We start from the raw sequence: 20,142 nt of genomic DNA on the forward strand, positions 1-20,142 counted from the left end.
CTCGAGCTTCGGGCGCGATCGCACACGTACACGATCTGAGGTTGTGTGCGCATCCCTTCCATGCTACCGCATGCTACCAAGTGTTCAGAATCTGGCATCTCTGCTACTATATCCAAAGAGAAAAAAACTGACAACAGCTAGAGCAACACGAAAATTGTAACAGCAGAGAGAAGACTGAGAGCGGCCAGGCCCATAAGAGAATGGGTGCGTTCAGACAACTCAACAGTTGCACAACGGTTGAGAGATAATCACTTCTGATTGGATCATACTTTTGGAACCGCTTCAGATTTTGAAGAATAGTCCTATCATAAGTGATGATCTCTCTCACCGTTGAGTTGTCTGAACGCACCCTATAACGTACGTACCAAAGTTGCGTGAAACGGAACGCAGCCCAAGTCGTTCGTGAACGCGGCTGCACCAAAAACTAAAGACGAAGTGCGGCCGCGACAAGTTTTTTACATTAAATATTTTTTATTTTGAAACATTCCACATGAAGTTTTGACATTTCACACAAATCGAAATCTATATGTATGATTCGACATAGTTTAAGAATTTCCACGCAAGGCGAAGTCATTTCTTACATCAATGAGTGCTTTATATAAAAAGTGCAGTTGGTCATACAATATTTGAAACTTTTTATTGATTTAGAATATTTTCTATTTTACAAACTATAAACAACTTACAAAGTTTTATATATATTTTATATATTTTTGTAACCATGTATAAAAGATTTTACTTGGCGTAACTTATTGATATCATTTCTTTTGTAGAATAGATCTTGTAGAAGAAGATTTTGGTAGCAATACTTTTTCTAGAGATACGAGTTGCACATGTACTTGGCGTCTTTTTTTACCTTTTTTTGAAAAGGTATTTTGTTCGGATATGGCTTCACGCCCCTGCGAGAAAGGAGCAAACGCCAGTCTATCGATATACATTCTCAGAACGAATGTGGGGGGGGGGATGTGCAGCAGTTTTTTTTTACCTACTACCACGCGATACACGGCCGTCTTTCACAGTGGGCGTGCCCATCTATGTCGGGGGCTCGTGCTCAAGATGTTATGACTACGATCGCCTTGTGGGAGGGAAATTAATTCGGGATTACACTCGAATTAATTTTTGGAGACCCGATTCAGTTCGCCAATCAACCGATAAAACTCGGTTGAAAGGGACCGGCCCGGAAAAAATCCTTAGGTGGTTGGAGCGGATTCGAACTCGGGACCTCCAAGTTCGCAGCCCCTGCACTCAGGCCGCGAGACCACTGGGCCGGTCCACGATAGACGGAATAGCGATAGCGATAAAAATAACAAAAGTTTTAAAGAGTTTATATTTAAAAATAAAGGTAGGAACAGCGGAATCTAACATACAAAACTACACGTGTATCAATGCAGATCAGAAAATCGGAATAAGCAATAGCGATAAAATTTCCGACGAGTTGGAATTCTGTGTTAAAAACTGTGTTATTTCTAATCGCTATCGCTATTCCTTCCATTGTGCAAGGGGCTTTACAATTCTCTCCGCTCTGGTTCTGTTGAATGCAGCCACTGTGTGTGACACAAGCTGCATTCCATTCTTCAACGATTCTTCTTCGCTCGTGACTCGTGAGCGTTACCTATCTTTGTTTCATTTTTGATGAAAAACATGGAAAAATGATTGCGTAAGGGTCTCCGCACAAACTCTTTCTCAACGCGTTACACGTTACGTTAAAGTTGGCTATGAACTTAAATTTGTACGTAAACTTGAACGTCATTCAACGCACAAACTAATATTTAAATAATAATGAATTAAATATTAAATTATTATTTAAAAATTCTTGAAGCTCTATATATAATCATCATTACATACTAATATTTAAACGTAACGTAACGTTAATTACTAGTCATAAACTTAAATTTGTATGTAAACTTGAACTTTATTTCAACGCACAAACTAGTACTTAACGTAACGTAACGCGTTAAGAAAGAGTTTGTGCGGAAGGCCCTAAAAGCATTGCGATTGTTAAGTGAAACGCAGCCAGTAATGTGAGAAAGCACCAGTGTCTCACTTACAGCCAATTTTTTCACTAGATAAGTTTTCGATAACTTTATCTAGAAGATATCTCCCAAAAATGGTTCTCCTTATTCTCAGAGGAATTTATCCAGAGGATAGCTATCGAGAGGTATGAAGAAATTGGCCGTACACTAGTGGATACTGTGTACAGAGGGGTGCACCATATCGTTCCGCTCCAAGAGAAGTTGTTCTCTGAAATTTTTCTTCTGGCTGCTTCTACTACCGCGCGCCGTACTCTTTCGATCTCCGCCAGCGGCCCGAGATTGAAGGAAAACGACACGCGACAGTAGGAACAGCCGGAAGAGAAATTTCCGAGAAATACTTCCCCTGGAGCGGAACGGATATGGTGCACTCCTCTGTACAGTCTCTGGGTGCTTTCCAACTACGTACACAGGCGACACACTGTGTAACACAGTGTCCATTAGTGTGAGAAAGAGCATATCAGTTGTGTCTCACTCACACTAGTGGACACAGTGTCGCCTGTGTACGTAGTTGGAAAGCACCCTCCTGTCTGTTACGTAGCTGGAAAGCATCCTAATATGTGTACCTATCTTCGACGAAGATTGATGCGTTATCACGATTTGTACTAGATACTACAATAATGCAATTCAAGCGTGGCAAAATCTATTTGTGAAAAAAAAAAAAAAAAAAATTTCTAATCTAGTTCCAAGTTTCTATAAATATCGAAGTGCTCTGTAGATATGAAATATCTGGCCTGCAGCATCCACTAGATTTGACAAAGCCACAGAAAAAAAACCACAGGAAAAAATGTATAAAATTACTTACGTGTCCTTACGATAGACACGATGTATTTTATATTTTACATTTTATTGCAACTTATCAAATGTTACGACCTAGAGTATATCCTTCGTCATGAGCAAATTGTTGGCCCTGAAAAGGGCCGTTTTTTGTAACTGATTTGACTGGTAGTTAAGCTTTCTTCTCGGTCTTCTTCGGCAATAGGACCGCCTGAATATTAGGCAGCACACCACCTTGAGCTATGGTCACTCCGGAAAGCAGTTTGTTCAATTCCTCGTCATTGCGGATGGCAAGTTGCAAGTGTCTCGGAATAATTCTGGTTTTCTTGTTGTCACGCGCAGCATTGCCCGCCAACTCCAACACTTCCGCGGCTAGATATTCCATTACCGCGGCCAGATAAACCGGAGCACCGGCACCAACGCGCTCGGCGTAATTTCCTTTTCGCAGAAGCCGGTGAATACGTCCAACAGGAAACTGCAGACCAGCGCGATTCGATCGGGACTTTGCCTTTCCCTTTGCTTTACCGCCTTTACCGCGTCCAGACATGTCGTACGATGGATGTAGCGAACTTTCGAAGAGATCCGAAGCGAACAACGACTCGATTCGTTTTGACGTGCTCGGTCGCTCGTCAGCGTTATATAGCGTACCGCGATGCTCGAGCCGACCAATGGCGTGCGCGCATCACTCAACCGGCTCAGCGCGGCTCGCGATTGGTGCGCTCGTACTGTCGCGTTGCCATATATAAGAGCTTGAGGTGGCGTGCGAAAATTTTTATACCTCAGAGAATTGTAAAACGTGTCACTGTGTTTCGCATAATATAGATGTATAACACTTATTACTTAAATTTTAGTATATTATATTGAAAATAAATAAAATTTCGTATAATACATTGTAACGATATGTTTTATCATTAAATGTGAAACTCAACACAAAAAATTTTACATGAATACGTATTTCGAAAATTTTTAGAGACAAATGTTTATGATCACGCTCATCACGTGTATCTTATTTTATTTACAAAATACTTCATATTCGAAGAACGTGTTTGCATAGTGTTTTTATTAGGTGTGTTTGAGAGACAGGTTCATCTTTAAAATTTATTTGTAACAAACGAATATAAGATACAATATCGATAGTTTTTTATATTTGCTTATTTGCTGAAATTCATATTTTATTGAAATAAACAATATTTATATCTGTTGAAATTGTGGTTATACTGTTTTACAGACGGGTGTTACATTTTTTATGCGCTATATATTTTTCAATATATACATATTATCTGTGTGTATAATAGAAATATTTAATCTGTATACAATTGAGATATAAAATGTCCAATCTCTCCGATAATATTGTTTGGGTTGATATGGAGGTATATATATCGCTGTCGCACAAAAATTTAACTTTTGATAAAATTTATATAAACTGTGAATACACACACATATGAATGATCAAATAAACAATAATACATTCTTACAGATGAGCGGACTTGACATAGAAACAGATCATATATTAGAAATTGCTTGTGTTGTAACAGACAAGACATTAAAAATCATTAGCGAGGAATTGCATATCGTGTTACATCAATCAGATACGGTATTAAATAATATGAACGAATGGTGTAAGAGACATCATCATACGGTAAGACTCTTATTTCTTACGTGTGCAATAATATAAATATTCTCTTCTGAATTTTTACAAAAATGCTGTATATAAGTTTATATGGATTTTAGTCTGGATTGACAAGCGATTCTCGCTCAAGTAGAACATCTTTAAAAGATGCCGAACAATCGGTACTTGCCTTTTTACAAAAATATATTCCCAGTAACGCATGCCCCCTGGCAGGAAACTCAGTCTATATGGATCGCTTATTTTTATATAAATATATGCCGTTAGTCAATGATTATTTACACTACAGAATAATCGATGTTAGTTCAATCAAGGAACTTGTCAGGTATGAGACTGAATTATCTTGTGTCTTTGCACGAATACTTTTTTTGTATGTGTGTTAATTATTCCTCTCTTTAGTATATATAAGTGAAATTAATAGCAATCCATATAACATTTGACTAACGTATAAGATGTTAATAACAAGATTATACAAATGTGCTTACGATGTTTAGGAGATGGAATCCAAATGTATACAAAAATGCACCACGCAAAGTATTATGCCACAGAGCTTTAGATGATGTAAAAGAAAGCATCAAGGAATTAGCGTATTATCAGAAACATATATTTGGGCTGTAATCGCACAGATCGAGAGAAATTTTGCAATTAGATTTGATATAAATTTGTCTAAAAATCATAAATAAATGTGTAAATATAATTGGAGCAGAAAGTTTTAGTTTTTTTTCTATTTGTTAGTATCAAAAACATAATAAATAGACATTTTGCTTTTTCAAAAAAAGAAAAACTAAAATTTATGTAAAGACAATAATTTTATTAAAGACATGATACAAAATTCGATATTAAATATATTATATATACATACATACATATATATATATATATATACACACACACATATACATATATATGTAATCACATAAAAGCGCGAATTCTAGAACGCTAGACAATTTATAGTTTTCTTTTATGGTGTGGATGTAAACGAAAGATTCATCGGTGACAACTGACTTCCAGGTGTCGCGTCAAGCTGTGTTCTTTGTTCAATTACAGGATCTGTTTCGTTCATATCATCCACCTGGGATAATTAAAAGAAATAAATTAATAATTCTGTGTCAACACTAAATTGAATCTCTTGCTTCATTTTGTTAATGTTCGTACTAATAATATGTTTTTTTTTGCTCACCATCATGGTATCTTCTACTTTAGTTTTTTTTTCAGCAATTGTTCTTAACAATGCTTTAGCCTCTTCTTTTATTTCGTCGAAATCAATACATTTTTGCGCATAGTGATTAGCTCGATCCAATTCTTCTCTTTTTAAATGATACTGCGTAAGATACTTGTATGCATGGCTCAGCTCCGTTGACTCAACTCTTCTGTCGATGCCTCGGTATTCATCCGTTACGAAATCTTTATAAGCCGCCGCCGCGTTATCGTGTTCCCCTAATTTCTCATATAGTCTGCAACAAGAAACACTTAATAAAATATACATATCAAGACTTTCTGATGCAATCATTGGCATTTTTCATACATACGTCGCTAACTTTAAAAGTGCCATTCCTTCTATATCGCCTACATTGCACGCTTTGTAATAACATTTGAGCGCATCTTGAATTTTATCTTGCTTTTCGTACGCTTCACCTAAAGCCAGAACCATCCTGCTGTCGTGAGGTCTCAAGAGTTGTGCTTGTTTGTAATAATAAAGTCCGTAAAATGGCATTTTTAAAATCTCGTACGTCTGACCCAAGCCGTACCACGCTCTATAATCTCGTCTATTTACCTCTATCAGAGTTTACAAATGTCATTATGAATGTTTACACGGTAAACGATCGAACAAATTTTATATATCTATACCTATTGCCTGTCTATAGCTGTGGATAGCGCCATTGGTATTTTTCATTTCCATAAATTCATGACCCAACAGTGTCCAAGCTGATAGATATTGCGGATTTATCTTCAAAGCTCTGTGAAAATACATCACCGCTTTCTGATGATCAGCTCTCAAACTGTAATAATTTCCTAAAATAGAAATGTTTCGGAATATAAATTTGTATTTTACGTACAAATGTATTTATAAAACAAAAATGTTTTACAAAGAAATTGCAAACAAACTCTCACCTACTATACAACAAGTTTCCAGTCTATATTTATCTATTTCGGTGGCTCTGTGCGCCAGATACGCCAACTCGACCTTCATTTCTCTCACATAAAGCAAATTTGAAAATGTGTCCATGTTGTCGAGACAATAAGGATCTTCTTTTATTATCGTTTTGAAGATTTGTAATGCGTTTTCAACATCTAAAATAAAATAAAAAACATGTGAAATCAAGAGAAAAAAAGTTAGATGTCAGTTGTAAATCTGACCAGTTCTTAGTAAAACAAACAAGTTTGCATCGAAAACAATTCGCACTCTCGTTAACTCACGTCTTCTGTAATGCACCGCAATTGCAGTTTGAGCTTGTACATAAGGACTTGATCGAAAGCCAAAGCCTTGCAATTGAGCGTATATTTCTAAACACTCGTTAATGAGCTGTAGCTCCAAGTACATGTGAGCTGTGAAGAAATATTGCATCCAATGTTTTGGCAGACACAAACTCTCCAATTCTTCCCTATCTTTGATCAACGCGGTCAGTTCTAACCAGGCGCCCCAGTGCATTGGCTCTTTATGTACAGCCTCCATCAAAACGTCCTTTGCCTCTCTGAGAAGTTGCAACTTTTTCAATGTCACGCCAAAAAGATACAATCCGTAACCGTCTAAATTCGAGGCCAGATAATCCTTTCTCAGATCAGCGCAGAGCAATTTAAGACTGTCGTTTTTTGTAGGATCCGGCGGCACGTCCGTCATGTCGTCCAATTTCTTCTTCTCGCCTGACAAGTAACGCGAATACAAATGCAGAAACTTGACTTTCGCGGTCTTGCAGTCTCTCGTAAAGTAAGCCGCTCGATCGTACTCTTTCAGGTCGAAGTACGTCTTAGCTAAGATATAAGCGTTCGATTCCTCGAAGGTGCACGTAAAATCGTCCGCCTTTACAATTTTCACATCGCTCAAACAATAGGCCAATTCGGCCGACCTGTAAAAACATGAAGTGTCAAGTGTAAATGTATAAATTTTGCTGATAAAAAGCGAAAGATCGCATTTACCATTTAGCGCTGTGTAGCAAACCGCGCTGGGAGCATTCGTCTACCGCGCGCAAAAGATCCGTTTTAACCTCCTTGAACATGCAACATTCCAGCAGTTTCATTTCGAACACGAACGGTTCCGGTTCTTCCATTTTCGTGTGTTTCACTTGCTTTTTTCCTATTTCACGTAATTATTAAAAACAATACTCTGTTTTATATTATACATTAACGCACATCTCGGAAGTAAATATTACTGTTCAACTGACTGTATTTTTGTTATAACTTATTATCGGCACGCAGCGTCTGTTTGTAATACGAATATCGTCTGAAGCATTGCTCGGATAATCAGTGTTGCCAAGATAAAAGATTATTCGGCACACATAAAGCCTGTTATACGTCAAATCAAATTACTTACATGAATAAATGTAAACTTTATTTTTATTGAACAATAAGATACATGTCGTGTATTTTCCGTAAAATAATGTGACAATCTTATTTGACGCAAAATTACACCGATCGTTCATTCTATCACTCGGTATCTAAAAATTAAAAAGAAGAAAAGTGAATTACACACACACACAAGAGAGAAAGCATTAAGATAAAACTGTCTGAAAATGTCAATTTATCATCTAGTTTCATGGGTAACTATATATTACCATAATATTCGAAACTTACCCAGATAATCAAATGTGAAAACTCAATATATAAAGCAAATCATTGTATAGATTAAGTTGCTCGCCAATTGCTGTTGTTGTGTTGTTTTTATTTAACGCAATGAAAATGTTTTTGTCAATTCAGTATCAATATGCTGAGTTTTATTATCAATCAATTGTTGTAGCCAATGTTTAGGACATATGAGTCAGCAATATGTGAGCAATATATGAGCAATAATTTTTATTCATAAGTTGAGAAAAATAATATAAGTTTATTGCCGATGAGTTGTTGAGAACTTGCTGTTATTATTATATTTGGAAAATTGTTGTTGGCAAGAACATACTGAAAAGAGGATACACCCTTTTGTTACATTGCTGAAAACATATGAGTAATATTTGTGGCAAGTTGCCAACAACTTGCACTCAGTTGGCTATCTGGGTAGTTTTTAAAAAGCTAAAATTGCATGTAACATCATTGCATGTAACATCAAATCTATCATATATGATATATAAGCGAATAAACAGCAAAAGTACATTTTTTCCAGGGTGCAAATTCTCACGGTCAGTTAGGACAAGGAATGTTGTTCGAACAATGCGTCTTACCTCAAGAAGTCAATTTGTCCGGATGTTCCCTGAGATCAGAAAACATAAGGAAGATCGTTGGTGGTGCTGGCCATACGTTGATTTTGGACACAAACGGTCGTGTTTATTCTTGCGGATTGAACAACAAGGGACAAGCTGGTGTTGACGTCAAACAGAAAAATGTTTTGACATTTCAGCAGATACATTCTCTAGAACACGAGACAATAGTAGACGTGTGTTGCGGATGGGACAGTTCCGCGGCATTAACGAGAGACGGCGATCTATATGTATGGGGTTCGAATCGTTACGGCCAGTTGGGTTTGGATACCTCGGATTTTTCTCAGATATCGCATGCTCGCAGAATATTGATCGGTGAGAAAATCAAACGCGTTTCTATGGGCTTGCGACATACCGCGGTTGTAACAGAAAACGGCAGTCTTTATATTTGCGGGGCAAATAATAAAGGACAATTGGGTTTGAATGAACCAAAAGAATGTTGTGCTTGTTCAAGTAAATTTATCAAAGGTATAACAAACTTTGTCACATGTGATTTCACACGACCATAAATCTATCTTACAAATTATTTTAAAAAACCAAAAATGTTTTTAAATTATAATATAAAATAAAACATAACTAGTTCTAGAATCAAGATTGCAAGGAAATAGAGTAGAAGATGTTGCCTGTGGTCAGCATCATACTATAGTCGTAACAAGAAAACAAAAAGACATGTATGATATGTATGGTTTTGGCGATAATAAACACGGACAGTTAGAAATCTTTTCTAAAATATCTTCTGAAACGTTACAATGTGTGCAAACCAATTTTTTACTGGACGCACCAGTTCAAATCTATACAGGATGGAGTCATATAAATATTTTGAGCAGTAAGTAGACTGAATTTGCTTTGTGTTTTTCACAATGCATGTGTAATTGAATCATTCAAATTAAAATGGACTCTAAATATGATTTTAGATGGTACTGTCTTGTCATGGGGCAGAAGTGATTACGGTCAATTGGGCCGTTTCTCAAATCCACAAGTTTCTACAGAACTTCGACGCATTGATAGTACTCGAAAAATTATTCAACTTGCAGTCGGATCAGAGCATAATGTTGCCTTAGCTGGTAATTGCGAAGCGATAAATACACATCTGTCTATAAAGATCATTTATAACAAGTCGCAATTATAGATGATGGAGCGATATTGTGTTGGGGCTGGAACGAGCATGGAAACTGCGGCAACGGAAACACGGAGAACGTTTTACGACCAGAAGTTCTGTCGCTTCCATCCAATTTTGTTGGCTATCTTGTTGGTGCTGGCGCGGGACACTCGTTTGCTGTGATAAGGGAAAAAGACACAAGCTAGTCATTATTGATCAAATATTGTAATATATGTACATATATATAAGAGTATATATATAACAATAAAAAATATTTTTACAAAACATGTCGTTACATTGTTTAAATATGTTACATATTTATTTTGCGTTATGTTATTAATATTATTAACAAAAACTAAAAGATGAAATTATGTATAAAAATTTATACACACAATTTCATATTGCTAAATTTATATTGTACACACTTAACAATTCTTTTAAATACATACTTTTTTATTGTGTGTATATTTATAATATTTTTAAATAGTACGCAGGCATGTAGAAATTAAGAGTTCATAAACGACCTCCTTTACATGTATGTACGTATATGTACATATGTATAGTCAGCCTGTGAAAAGAATATAGAAAGGGCGGCGCAACTTCACCTGCGGCAATTCACCATCTGTCAGTAGGCAACTGTCATCGATCGTGTGCACAAAAAGAAAGAACGATTGTTCTTCACACATAGCTCAAAAGATAGAATATAAGAGAAGTTTATCGAATACCGCAAAGAAAAAGAAAAAGAAAAATGCTTCGAGTGCGCTCCCAGAGCAGTGTCTAGTAAGTTTATTGGCTGGAAGCGCCGGAGTTTTCTCAGTTTTATTCAAACTGCATCTAACAGATCGCAAACGAGCGAAATAAATGAATGTGTGTGTTGATTCAATTTTAGCGAACAGGAAGCGAAGTTCGTACAGGATCGCATAACCGGTGTGGAAAAACACTTCGCCGAATTATGCACGACATTCGCGGCTTACACCAGGAAAGCGGCCAGGTGACGAGAAAAGAGAGTGTTCCACCGACAAATTATCGATTATTTCTCCTTGGTTACACGCGCCAATTTTTATTTTTGTCTCAACAACATTGCGTCTTGTTGTTTGATTTGCTTTAATTGTTCTTGTTTTTTTTTTTTTTTTTTTTAGATTACGCGACAAAGGCGACGAACTTGCTAAAATAGTGCAAACGTATGCGGATTCGGAAGTTATAAATCGATCGATGAGTATCGGATTGGCAAACTTTTCCGCAACATTATCAGTTATCGGCGATTACAGGTAAACTCAGAGTTTAATTCTGTGTGTGTATTTCAATTAAAAAATTATTAATATATAATTAATATATAATTGTTATAATTTTTAAAATTTAAAATCGTTGTGCTTAATATTTTATGCTTTAGAGACGCGGAAGTACAAAGATTAGACGCCAAAGCGATCGCACCTCTTTCGCAGTACTCGACAATTTGCAAGTACGCCCGGGACGACGTGAAAAGCACATTTGCGGCGCGTGACAGAGAACTAACGAGACGTCGACACCTGGACAAAGTCCGGGAGAGAAATCCTAGAAATCGACAAATGATAGTATCCTTGAAGATTACGCGAAGATAACAATTATACAGTTTTCTAATTAAAATAATTTATTATAAATTTCAAATTCCAAAGTTTCTTTTTTTTCTTTTATATAAGCCTTTAACCAAAAGAGAATAACAGTCGCAAGCGGAATCGGAACTGATGAAAGCGTCCGTCGAAGTATCTCGACTGGTAAAAGGATTGGAGGAACAGATCGATTCGTTCGAGCGACGCAAGTTGCACGATTTAAAATCCGTACTCTTGGATTTCGTAACCGTCGAATTGAGCTTTCATACCAAAGCCCTCGAACTTCTGACCAAGGCGTATCAGGACGTCGCGGCTATTGACGAGGCCAAAGATCTTGAGGTGGGATAAACTCAACAATTCAATTTTTTTTAAGCTGAGTAACACACACATATTCGCTACACCGATATCTATATGCATATATAGTCAACATTGTTTATCCTTTAACATACAGGACTTTCAAATTGCGAGAGGAGAGATGAACGGGGTAAAATTGCTTCAAATTGATATTCGCGTGTTACAACAATCTTTTAAAATTTTAATAGCTTTATTGTGTTAAACACAAAAAATGTTATCATTTGAATTTTAAATAAGAATTATGTATGTATATATATTATACAGGAATTTAGAGAGACGATTCGCGTCCCTGATTCCGTCGCAAGATTGGACACAGTAGGTAGGACCTCGTTTCGACAGGCCTATTCGTTAACGAATTTAGCCAGTCGATTCACTTCCTCTCCCGTGGCGTCGCAAAACGTAGCTGTCAATCGAGAAATCGAATCTGCTGTGAGCACTAACGTCGAAACATAAATTTTTTCCACTGTTTCAATTTTGAATATCGATGTGATATAAATATAAATTTTCAGGATTCCGTGCGAACCAGATTCACAAACTCATCAGAATCCCTTCAAGTCGAAGAGGACAGCACAGAGGAAACCGAATCGGAATCGACTCAAGAGAAACCTGTGAGAACTAGGAATAAAACTATGTAATTTTTATTGCTAGTTTAACTTCTCTTTTTTCTCCATTTTAGAGAAAAAGACAATTCGGATACGGAGTAAAAAAACGCTTCGTTCTCAAACCCGTCCCAGCAATTCCCGCGAGTCACAAGTCCTTAATCTCATCGATAATATATCGCATACCTCCTAAAATGATGAATCGCACAAAGTAAATTCTCTCTTGTCAATATATATTATCAATATATTTTCTTTTTACAAATGTTTTATTACATTACGCTTTTTATCTCGATATTATTATTATCATAAGTACCTATCAAATGCACAAAGTTATCTTAAAATATGGATTTTTAGTTAAATAGAGTAAGAGACAGAAATAAAAATTTACATACGCTTGCTTACGCAATAAGGTCATGTAAATTGTGTTGTAGTTAATACTATGACTGTGTGTGTGAAGCTTTTTTGTTTTTAAGTAATACCAAAAATACACATTTATGTACAAAAGTGTAATTTTATTTTTTATAATGTAACAAAAAGCTGTACGTCTTACTGCTTGTATATATATATATATATACTTTGTTCATATAATAATATACATACGAGACTTGGATACTTTGGATGATGTTGTTGATTAGTGGATTATAAAGGGAGTTCAGTCTGTCGCGAAGCCGCCACCTTACTTATCACCACCTTCAACACCCGCTTGCGTCATCAAGTCAGCTATGTTTTTCTCCAAATCGTCTATTCTGTTGCCCATTTCGTCTAGTATTTCTTAATAAGGATTTTCATACGGTGTAACACAATAATATATATATAACATAATATATAATATACCCAGATAGCCAACTGAGTGCAAGTTGTTGATAACTTGCCACAAATATTACTCATATGTTTTCAGCAATGTAACAAAAGGGTGTATCCTCTTTTCAGTATGTTCTTGCCAACAATAGTTTTCAAAATTATAATAACAGCAAGTTCTCAACAACTCATCGGCAATAAACTTATATTATTTTTCTCAACTTATGAATAAAAATTATTGCTCATATATTGCTCACATATTGCTGACTCCTAAACATTGACTACAACAATTGATTGATAATAAAACTCAGCATATTGATACTGAATTGACAAAAACAATTTTCGTTGCGTTAAATAAAAACAACACAACAGCAATTGGCGAGCAACTTAATCTATACAATGATTTGCTTTATATTGAGTTTTCACATTTGGCTATCTGGGTATATATATATATATATAATGTATATATAATTGTGATTATTTGTTTTTTTAATGTGATATATAAACGACACAACTCTTGTGCAAAATTTGATTTAACTAACATGCATATATGATTTTAGAAAACAAATAAAAAGTTGTGATTCTTTTAAGGTTAAGTTTGCGAAAATAAAAAGGATATTTCTTCCTATGATTTGGTCGGACATTGTTTGAAACTTGTCCTGCATGTTCTCCAGCAACGTTTGCACCTGCAAACAAAGTCATAGTAATTGCGGTGTCAAATTGATTGTGTCGCGACGTGCATATACATACACATTGGCCTGGTATACACAAATGTAAGGAGACTACTCACGTATTGCGTCAGTTCCTGCATGTTCTTCGGGTCGGCACTGTTGCCCATCCCGTAACTGTCAACGTCCTCGCCTTTGTGATCTTGCTTGATATCAGCCATCCTCGACGGAACGTTAATTCGCCGTAAAGAGAAGAGAGGTTAAACGTCTTCTCCGATCTATATACGCGATTCTCAAAAGTAACGTTTCGTGCACGCGCGACGCGGCGTTTCCGTCCCCGACAGAGTCACCTTTCGACACGCTACCGCGTGCCGTCGTTTCTACGGCAGTCCCGTGACAGACAGAGCTAAGCACCGTTGATTGATCCAACATGCGTTTAATCTCGGCTTCTTTTTTTTTTAAAAAAAAAGATATATCAATAGTGCTCGACGTAAAAAAACGCACACGGAAAAATATTATAATTCTGTCTCTCTCTCTCTCTCTGTTTTATCTGTACTTTTTACAAAATAAATCTCTTATTTAAACATAATTTGTTTTTTTGTATAATTTGTTTCTATGATCTATTGTTGTTATATTTTTTAGACCAAGGCGCAAGAACAAATAAATAAGTAAAGACTAAAACGACAAAAGAAACGCAAACGAAGAGACATCGGATTAACAAACAAACAACATCATTGCTAGTTTAAGATACGAGCTGTTGCCTTTGTAATTCGAGAGACACTACTCGCGAATGACTCATTCATCAAACTCAAATTTATTTCGATTTAATCAGATTCTCGATTCTGATCGACGCAAAGATAATAAAAAAAAAAAACGTAATACAATTTATCTTATTTGTTGAGCAAACTTCATGTTTTTGTGGTAGCACGTTTTTTTGAATATTAATCTAACTTAGTGACGTCAGCAGTTTAGAACAACGTTTCAAATAAAATATTTTTTTCAAATGAAAAAGTGTACGACACGTAATTGCATATATGTATACAATTAACTTTGCGAACGTGAGATTTTAGCCAATAGAAAGATATTTTCGTCCTAATCCGCTACTCGGATTGGCTGCAAGCTCTCCCCCGTTTCACACTCCGTATTGTTGACTTATAATCAGCTGATTACGTCGAGCTGTTGTTGTACAACAGAGCGGAGTTTGGATGAGTCGTGAAACGTCTGTTTTTTTTTTTTCGTTTGAAAGGAAAACAAAACTTTGGGAAATTATCCAGTGAATTAATTTGTGTGTAATATCATCATCAGTGGCACGAACTTTGGAAACTAAATTTCAATACCGCGATCGCAACAAACAATGCGCTTGGCAATCAACTTAAATAAGATAATCGTTTTCTTGCTTATTGTGCAATCGGCGCAGCTTTGGCGCGTCAAACCCAAACAGATATCGCCCGTAATTTTAGGTAAAATTGTTGTTTCGATTACTAGCATTATTATACAAAGCGACTTGTTGAGATTGTTACGATTGTGAAAAGTGCGTGTATGTACAAAGTATTTAAAAAAGAAAATAATGCAGTTCCAGGTGATGGCGGCAGTCAAGTCGAAGCAAAACTTAACAAGACGTCGGTAGTGCATTACATCTGTCAAAAAATATCGAACGATTATTTCAGCCTATGGCTGAACATGGAACTGCTTGTACCTGTTGTGATAGACTGCTTTGTATGATTATTTAATTATTACATGTATTTCTTACTTTCTCTATCTTTATTTTGCTCAAAATTACATTCTTCGACTTTAATCATTGCAGATAGATAATTTGAAATTGAATTATGACAATGTGACAAGGACTACAAGCAATCAACCCGGAGTAGACTTAAAGATACCAGGATGGGGTGATCCGTTTGTAGTTGAGTATATAGATCCCAGCAGAGCTTCTCCCGGCTCATACTTCAAAGACATCGGAAATATGTTGGTAAATGATTTGGGATATATCAGGAATTTGTCACTACGTGGCGCACCTTATGATTTCAGAAAAGGACCTAGTATGTACAAAAAAAACGAGACTAACGAATATTAGTCCAGCAGTTTCGATTTTTACATTTTGCACAATGCGTATTCTATTCAATTAACAGAATAGTATATATAGGGATATATAGGAGAGATAAAGACCTTTCCAATTCTTATAGGTGAAAGCGAGGAATTCTTTGCTAAGTTGAAAGATCTTGTTGAGGAAACATACATAATGAATAACAATACACCAGTAACGTTATTAGCTCACAGCATGGGCGGACCTATGAGTCTTATAATGTTGCAACGTCAGAGTCAAAAGTGGAAGGACAAATACATAAATGCTTTTATCACGCTTAGCGCAGTATGGGCAGGATCTGTCAAAGCTATCAAAGTATTTGCCATCGGTGAGCACTTTCGTTCATTTCGCATGTAAAAAGTCATCTTTCTATATAAATTTTAACTTTATTATTTCCAATACAGGAGATGATTTAGGGGCGTATTTTCTCCGCGAGAGTATATTGAGAAATGAGCAAATAACAAGCCCGAGTTTGGGATGGCTTCTACCTTCGAGATTATTTTGGAAAGAGACAGAAATTTTGGTGCAATCAGATCAGAAAAATTACACATTAAACAATTTACAAGAATATTTTGTGTATGCTATACATTTTTATTATGTAATTTATTTTGCTTATTTTATCTGATCTGACTAATGAATATTTTTAAAAATATAATTCTTTTTCTTCGCAGAAATATTGGTGTTCCTAACGCTTGGGAGTTTAAAAAGGACAATGAAAAATATCAGTTAGACTTTACAGCACCAGGTGTTGAAGTGCACTGTTTATATGGCAGCAAAGTGGATACTGTAGAAAAGTTTGTACATTTATTTTTTTGAAATACTTATGTACTTATGTGTGCGAATGTACTGTAAAATATAAAAGACCGTTTAAAATTTATAGATTATATTATAAAGGGACCGATATAAGCGGTTATCCTCAGTTAATTTCCGGAGATGGAGACGGGACGGTTAATATAAGAAGTTTGGAGGCGTGCATGCATTGGCAGAAGTCGCAAAAACAAAAAGTTTATCATCAAGGATTTCCTGGAGTGGATCACACTGAAATTCTGAGAAATCGCGATATCTTGGCACACATTAACTCAATTTTGAAAGGGTGATAAATAAATCTGATATGACGTTTGTCAATATTAACAAGCTACGCGAAGGAACGTAACAGAACTTTAGATAATTCTGTTATCCTTGCTAAACATTAATATTCAATCTATAAAATGACAAAAGTTAATCATTTTTACATAAAACTTCCAAGATTAATTATCTGAATTTTCAATTAAATAATCAAATGTTAAATGATGTTTTTAATCAATATAATATCAAGAATTAAGATATATATAATTGAAAATATAATTTTTATTAATTTTACCAGATTTGTGTGCATCTGTTAAAATATCTCATTACACAACATTACCATCAAATATCAATTTGGACAGATTTATAAAATAATATGTAAATTTATAAAAATCACTTTTGGAAATATTATCTTTTACTTTTAACTGGCTATATGCTCACACGTATATCTCTTATAAATATAATGTATATTATCTCTCTCTTTCCTTATACACTAGTGATGCGCACATAAACATCACACGCATTTTTATACTCTTAATTGGTTGTAATATACATGTTTTACTAATTTGTGAGTTATATTAACTTGTGATCTCAACAAACAAAGAATAATTGAGTTACCATGACTAGTATAACATACATTTAGCAATAATGTATAAGAATTTTTTATATGTATGTACACACACACGCATATACAGTAGGGAGCGCCATATCGGGCGGCTCCAGGGGAAGTATTTTTCGGGAATTTCTTCTTTGACTGCTTCTACTATCGCGCGTCGTTCTCCTTCGATCTCTGCCAGCAGCCCGAGATCGAAGGAGAGCAGCGCGCAGTAACACGAGCAGCTAGAAAAAAAATTTCCGAGAAATACTTCCCCTGGAGCCGCGCGATATGATGCTTCCTACTGTACATATGTGTGTGTGTATATATATATAAATTAATACATACTAATATTTACAATGACTGATACATCACAATTAGAATACCAACAAAGACAGCACTTCAAACTTAGAAGTTATAAATCCGTTATAAACATGCCATATATTTACATTGACTCACAGTGTGCAACAAACACATGAACAATACATATATAATATAGTATATATAATATTTTAAGATCGGGAAAAACGACAAGATAAAACATTTATTACAAAGAATTATAATTTAACAAAGATACACAGTAGCTGTTTTCTCTCAGAAAAACTGTATTACGACTTCGAACATTCTTTTGATGTGTAGATATTATAAAGAGATACAGAAATATCCCAAAATATTGTATGATATTTTATATGTCTCTCCTCTGTGTGTGATCCTTGAATATAAACTTACAAAACTTACATAACTTAAGACAACGTTTCTCTACAAAATCATTTTCACGTACAAAATATAAAAAGTGATAAGATGAATACATATCGTGTAGAATTCACGAGCGATAACAATTATACCTTCTGATATAACATTTTGCGTCATAGTGATATTAAATCTAAATAAACAATACTACAAACAATACGTAATGCGGTACGCATTTAGAGAATAAAACATGTGTTACAATGTAAGTTACAACCAAAAGTTTTCATTTTCCCAAAGATAATAAATGAATATTGTTGAAAAACAAGACAATTTTATTAACTATTATATTCATTTTTTTTCAAGATTAAAATACACATAAAATTTTTCCCGACAATAACACACAACATAACATTCTGTATACACATATATATATATATATATATATTACTGAAAAAGTTTTATTTTTTTTAGCAAATCTTTGTTTGGTTTTAGCAATTATTTGAATATCTAAAATTGTTCTTCTCTTTGTTATACATCTTCAATAGACTTAATTGATTTTAAATGACGATGATTTTTAACAAAAGAAAATACGCGTAAGTTTTTTTATACGCATACGATTTAGCACATACACGCAAAACTTTTCGATCAGTTCTAGAGAACACAGCATAAAGGCAGCATAGGAATGCACAAAATTCTGATCTATATGTTCTAAAATAAAATTTCTCATACAAATTACAAACCTCTCAATGAATAATTTTAACAGCATATTTGCCTTCTTTGGCAAAGCACTCTTGAGTAACCTTCATACATTTCTCAATTTCTTGTTCAAAATCATATCGAAGAGTTTTTCTGCCTTAAAAAATGTGTGTAAAAATACTCGTTTTTTTTTCACGAGTAATATTAATTAATGTCAGTTGAGTCCAGTCGAGGATCTTATGAAAGCATATATTCCTAAAGCTAAAATGGTCACAACTGTGATGGTTTTGTAACTTCTAATGCGATAAGATATCCTCGGAGTCGATTGCACGACTTTTAATTTTCGTTGCCTTTCTCTCTCTTGCCGACTTGCTTCCGCCTTTGTTTTCCATTCTTGTTCCTTAATCTTTCTCTTGTGATCGTAATCTCTAACGTCGTTACTAATGGACTCGGGAGGATACTTTCGATACAAGTCCTTTGCCTCTAATAAAAGAGTTTCAAAAGGCAAGTCATCGGGCAACTGAAAAAACAATGCAAACGTCGTATAACAATTATTTCTTTTCATTTATATTACCCTCATTTGTTTTATAGTTAAAAGTTTTACACTTACTGTACACAGAACTTTGTGCGTGTGTCCCATATCAGGTGTGGTATTAAAGATTTCAGTTGCTCTATACGCGACAATTACTGTACTCAAATAGAGAGGCATCAGTGGGGGACTACCCAGAAAATAATCAAATAATCTGTGCAACAACTTTCTATTTTCTGCATATTTGTGAGCGTACCATGTTGTATACTCGGCCAGAGCAAAGTGTGGGAACAGTTCTACACTAAACAGGAATTTCGTCATTAATATATTTGTTATTAATAATATAATGTAAGGAGTAAAACAAATAATATGTGAAATGTATATTTTATATATATATATATACAGAGTGTCCCAGAATTGCCGTACAATCTCTCGTAGGCAGGTAGAAGGAGTAAAACTGAGTCGAAAAGTCCTGAACCATTTTTTTCTATTATTTATAGTAAAGGAGTAATTATTGAGTAAATCAGGCCAATCAGCGCAGAC

The 20,142-nt window shown here is 35.1% G+C and overlaps 8 protein-coding genes across 13 annotated transcripts in view; 4 read left to right on the plus strand and 4 right to left on the minus strand.

The window, feature by feature from the left end:
• Window positions 1-2,944: 2,944 nt before the first annotated feature.
• On the minus strand, window positions 2,945-3,397 carry LOC109859487 (histone H2A-like). The gene has a single exon (XM_020437787.1). It carries the CDS (start codon window positions 3,349-3,351, stop codon window positions 2,977-2,979), a length of 375 nt encoding a protein of 124 aa, XP_020293376.1. The 5' UTR covers window positions 3,352-3,397; the 3' UTR covers window positions 2,945-2,976.
• A 202-nt stretch (window positions 3,398-3,599) lies between these two features.
• LOC109859467 (probable oligoribonuclease) lies at window positions 3,600-5,146 on the plus strand. 2 transcript variants are annotated; one of them, XM_020437762.1, is made up of 4 exons: window positions 3,600-3,870; window positions 4,282-4,443; window positions 4,536-4,756; window positions 4,926-5,146. In XM_020437762.1, exons 2-4 carry the CDS (start codon window positions 4,282-4,284, stop codon window positions 5,047-5,049), a joined length of 507 nt encoding a protein of 168 aa, XP_020293351.1. In that variant the 5' UTR covers window positions 3,600-3,870; the 3' UTR covers window positions 5,050-5,146. The 2 variants fall into 2 exon arrangements, with proteins under 2 accessions (XP_020293351.1, XP_020293350.1); XM_020437761.1 differs by lacking the exon at window positions 3,600-3,870 and adding an exon at window positions 3,935-4,174.
• Window positions 5,147-5,264: 118 nt separating this feature from the next.
• On the minus strand, window positions 5,265-7,722 carry LOC109859464 (cell division cycle protein 23 homolog). Its single transcript, XM_020437755.1, has 7 exons — window positions 7,567-7,722; window positions 6,850-7,496; window positions 6,544-6,723; window positions 6,280-6,444; window positions 5,961-6,207; window positions 5,612-5,885; window positions 5,265-5,503 (listed from the first exon to the last, which is right to left on the minus strand). Exons 1-7 carry the CDS (start codon window positions 7,695-7,697, stop codon window positions 5,393-5,395), a joined length of 1,755 nt encoding a protein of 584 aa, XP_020293344.1. The 5' UTR covers window positions 7,698-7,722; the 3' UTR covers window positions 5,265-5,392.
• A 376-nt stretch (window positions 7,723-8,098) lies between these two features.
• Window positions 8,099-10,142, plus strand: LOC109859465 (secretion-regulating guanine nucleotide exchange factor-like). The gene is made up of 5 exons (XM_020437756.1): window positions 8,099-8,186; window positions 8,744-9,305; window positions 9,418-9,663; window positions 9,752-9,901; window positions 9,967-10,142. The coding sequence occupies exons 1-5, from the start codon at window positions 8,160-8,162 to the stop codon at window positions 10,140-10,142; spliced, it is 1,161 nt and encodes a 386-aa protein (XP_020293345.1). The 5' UTR covers window positions 8,099-8,159.
• On the minus strand, window positions 10,025-14,401 carry LOC109859469 (heat shock factor-binding protein 1). 2 transcript variants are annotated; one of them, XR_002250717.1, is made up of 4 exons: window positions 14,064-14,401; window positions 13,893-13,959; window positions 13,076-13,240; window positions 10,025-10,113 (listed from the first exon to the last, which is right to left on the minus strand). XR_002250717.1 is itself a non-coding variant. In XM_020437763.1 (3 exons), exons 1-3 carry the CDS (start codon window positions 14,160-14,162, stop codon window positions 13,152-13,154), a joined length of 255 nt encoding a protein of 84 aa, XP_020293352.1. In that variant the 5' UTR covers window positions 14,163-14,401; the 3' UTR covers window positions 13,032-13,151. The 2 variants fall into 2 exon arrangements, 1 of the variants encoding a protein (XP_020293352.1); XM_020437763.1 differs by lacking the exon at window positions 10,025-10,113 and having other exon boundaries at window positions 13,032-13,240.
• Window positions 10,401-12,995, plus strand: LOC109859466 (protein FAM92A1-A). 4 transcript variants are annotated; one of them, XM_020437757.1, is made up of 9 exons: window positions 10,401-10,716; window positions 10,826-10,927; window positions 11,076-11,204; window positions 11,327-11,507; window positions 11,637-11,861; window positions 11,974-12,006; window positions 12,141-12,305; window positions 12,386-12,484; window positions 12,553-12,995. In XM_020437757.1, the coding sequence occupies exons 1-9, from the start codon at window positions 10,685-10,687 to the stop codon at window positions 12,688-12,690; spliced, it is 1,104 nt and encodes a 367-aa protein (XP_020293346.1). In that variant the 5' UTR covers window positions 10,401-10,684; the 3' UTR covers window positions 12,691-12,995. The 4 variants fall into 4 exon arrangements, with proteins under 4 accessions (XP_020293346.1, XP_020293347.1, XP_020293348.1 ...); XM_020437758.1 differs by lacking the exon at window positions 11,974-12,006; XM_020437759.1 differs by having other exon boundaries at window positions 12,386-12,641.
• Window positions 14,402-14,560: 159 nt separating the features above from the next.
• LOC109859496 (group XV phospholipase A2-like) lies at window positions 14,561-17,309 on the plus strand. Its single transcript, XM_020437811.1, has 7 exons — window positions 14,561-15,401; window positions 15,515-15,657; window positions 15,746-15,980; window positions 16,125-16,352; window positions 16,429-16,600; window positions 16,696-16,818; window positions 16,905-17,309. The coding sequence occupies exons 1-7, from the start codon at window positions 15,296-15,298 to the stop codon at window positions 17,119-17,121; spliced, it is 1,224 nt and encodes a 407-aa protein (XP_020293400.1). The 5' UTR covers window positions 14,561-15,295; the 3' UTR covers window positions 17,122-17,309.
• A 44-nt stretch (window positions 17,310-17,353) lies between these two features.
• Window positions 17,354-20,142, minus strand: part of LOC109859495 (TBC1 domain family member 20) — a 4,591-nt gene continuing 1,802 nt past the window's right edge. Inside the window, exons 4-5 of the mRNA XM_020437809.1 lie at window positions 19,681-19,900; window positions 17,354-19,590 (exon numbers count right to left, since the gene is read on the minus strand). Of these exons, the coding sequence (XP_020293398.1) occupies window positions 19,285-19,590; window positions 19,681-19,900 (526 nt within the window). The 3' untranslated portion in view covers window positions 17,354-19,284. The remainder of the gene's footprint in view (window positions 19,591-19,680; window positions 19,901-20,142) is intronic.

Source organism: Pseudomyrmex gracilis, unplaced genomic scaffold (genome assembly GCF_002006095.1).
Source record: "Pseudomyrmex gracilis isolate BER0280 unplaced genomic scaffold, ASM200609v1 scaffold_264, whole genome shotgun sequence".
Lineage (NCBI taxonomy): Eukaryota > Metazoa > Arthropoda > Insecta > Hymenoptera > Formicidae > Pseudomyrmex > Pseudomyrmex gracilis.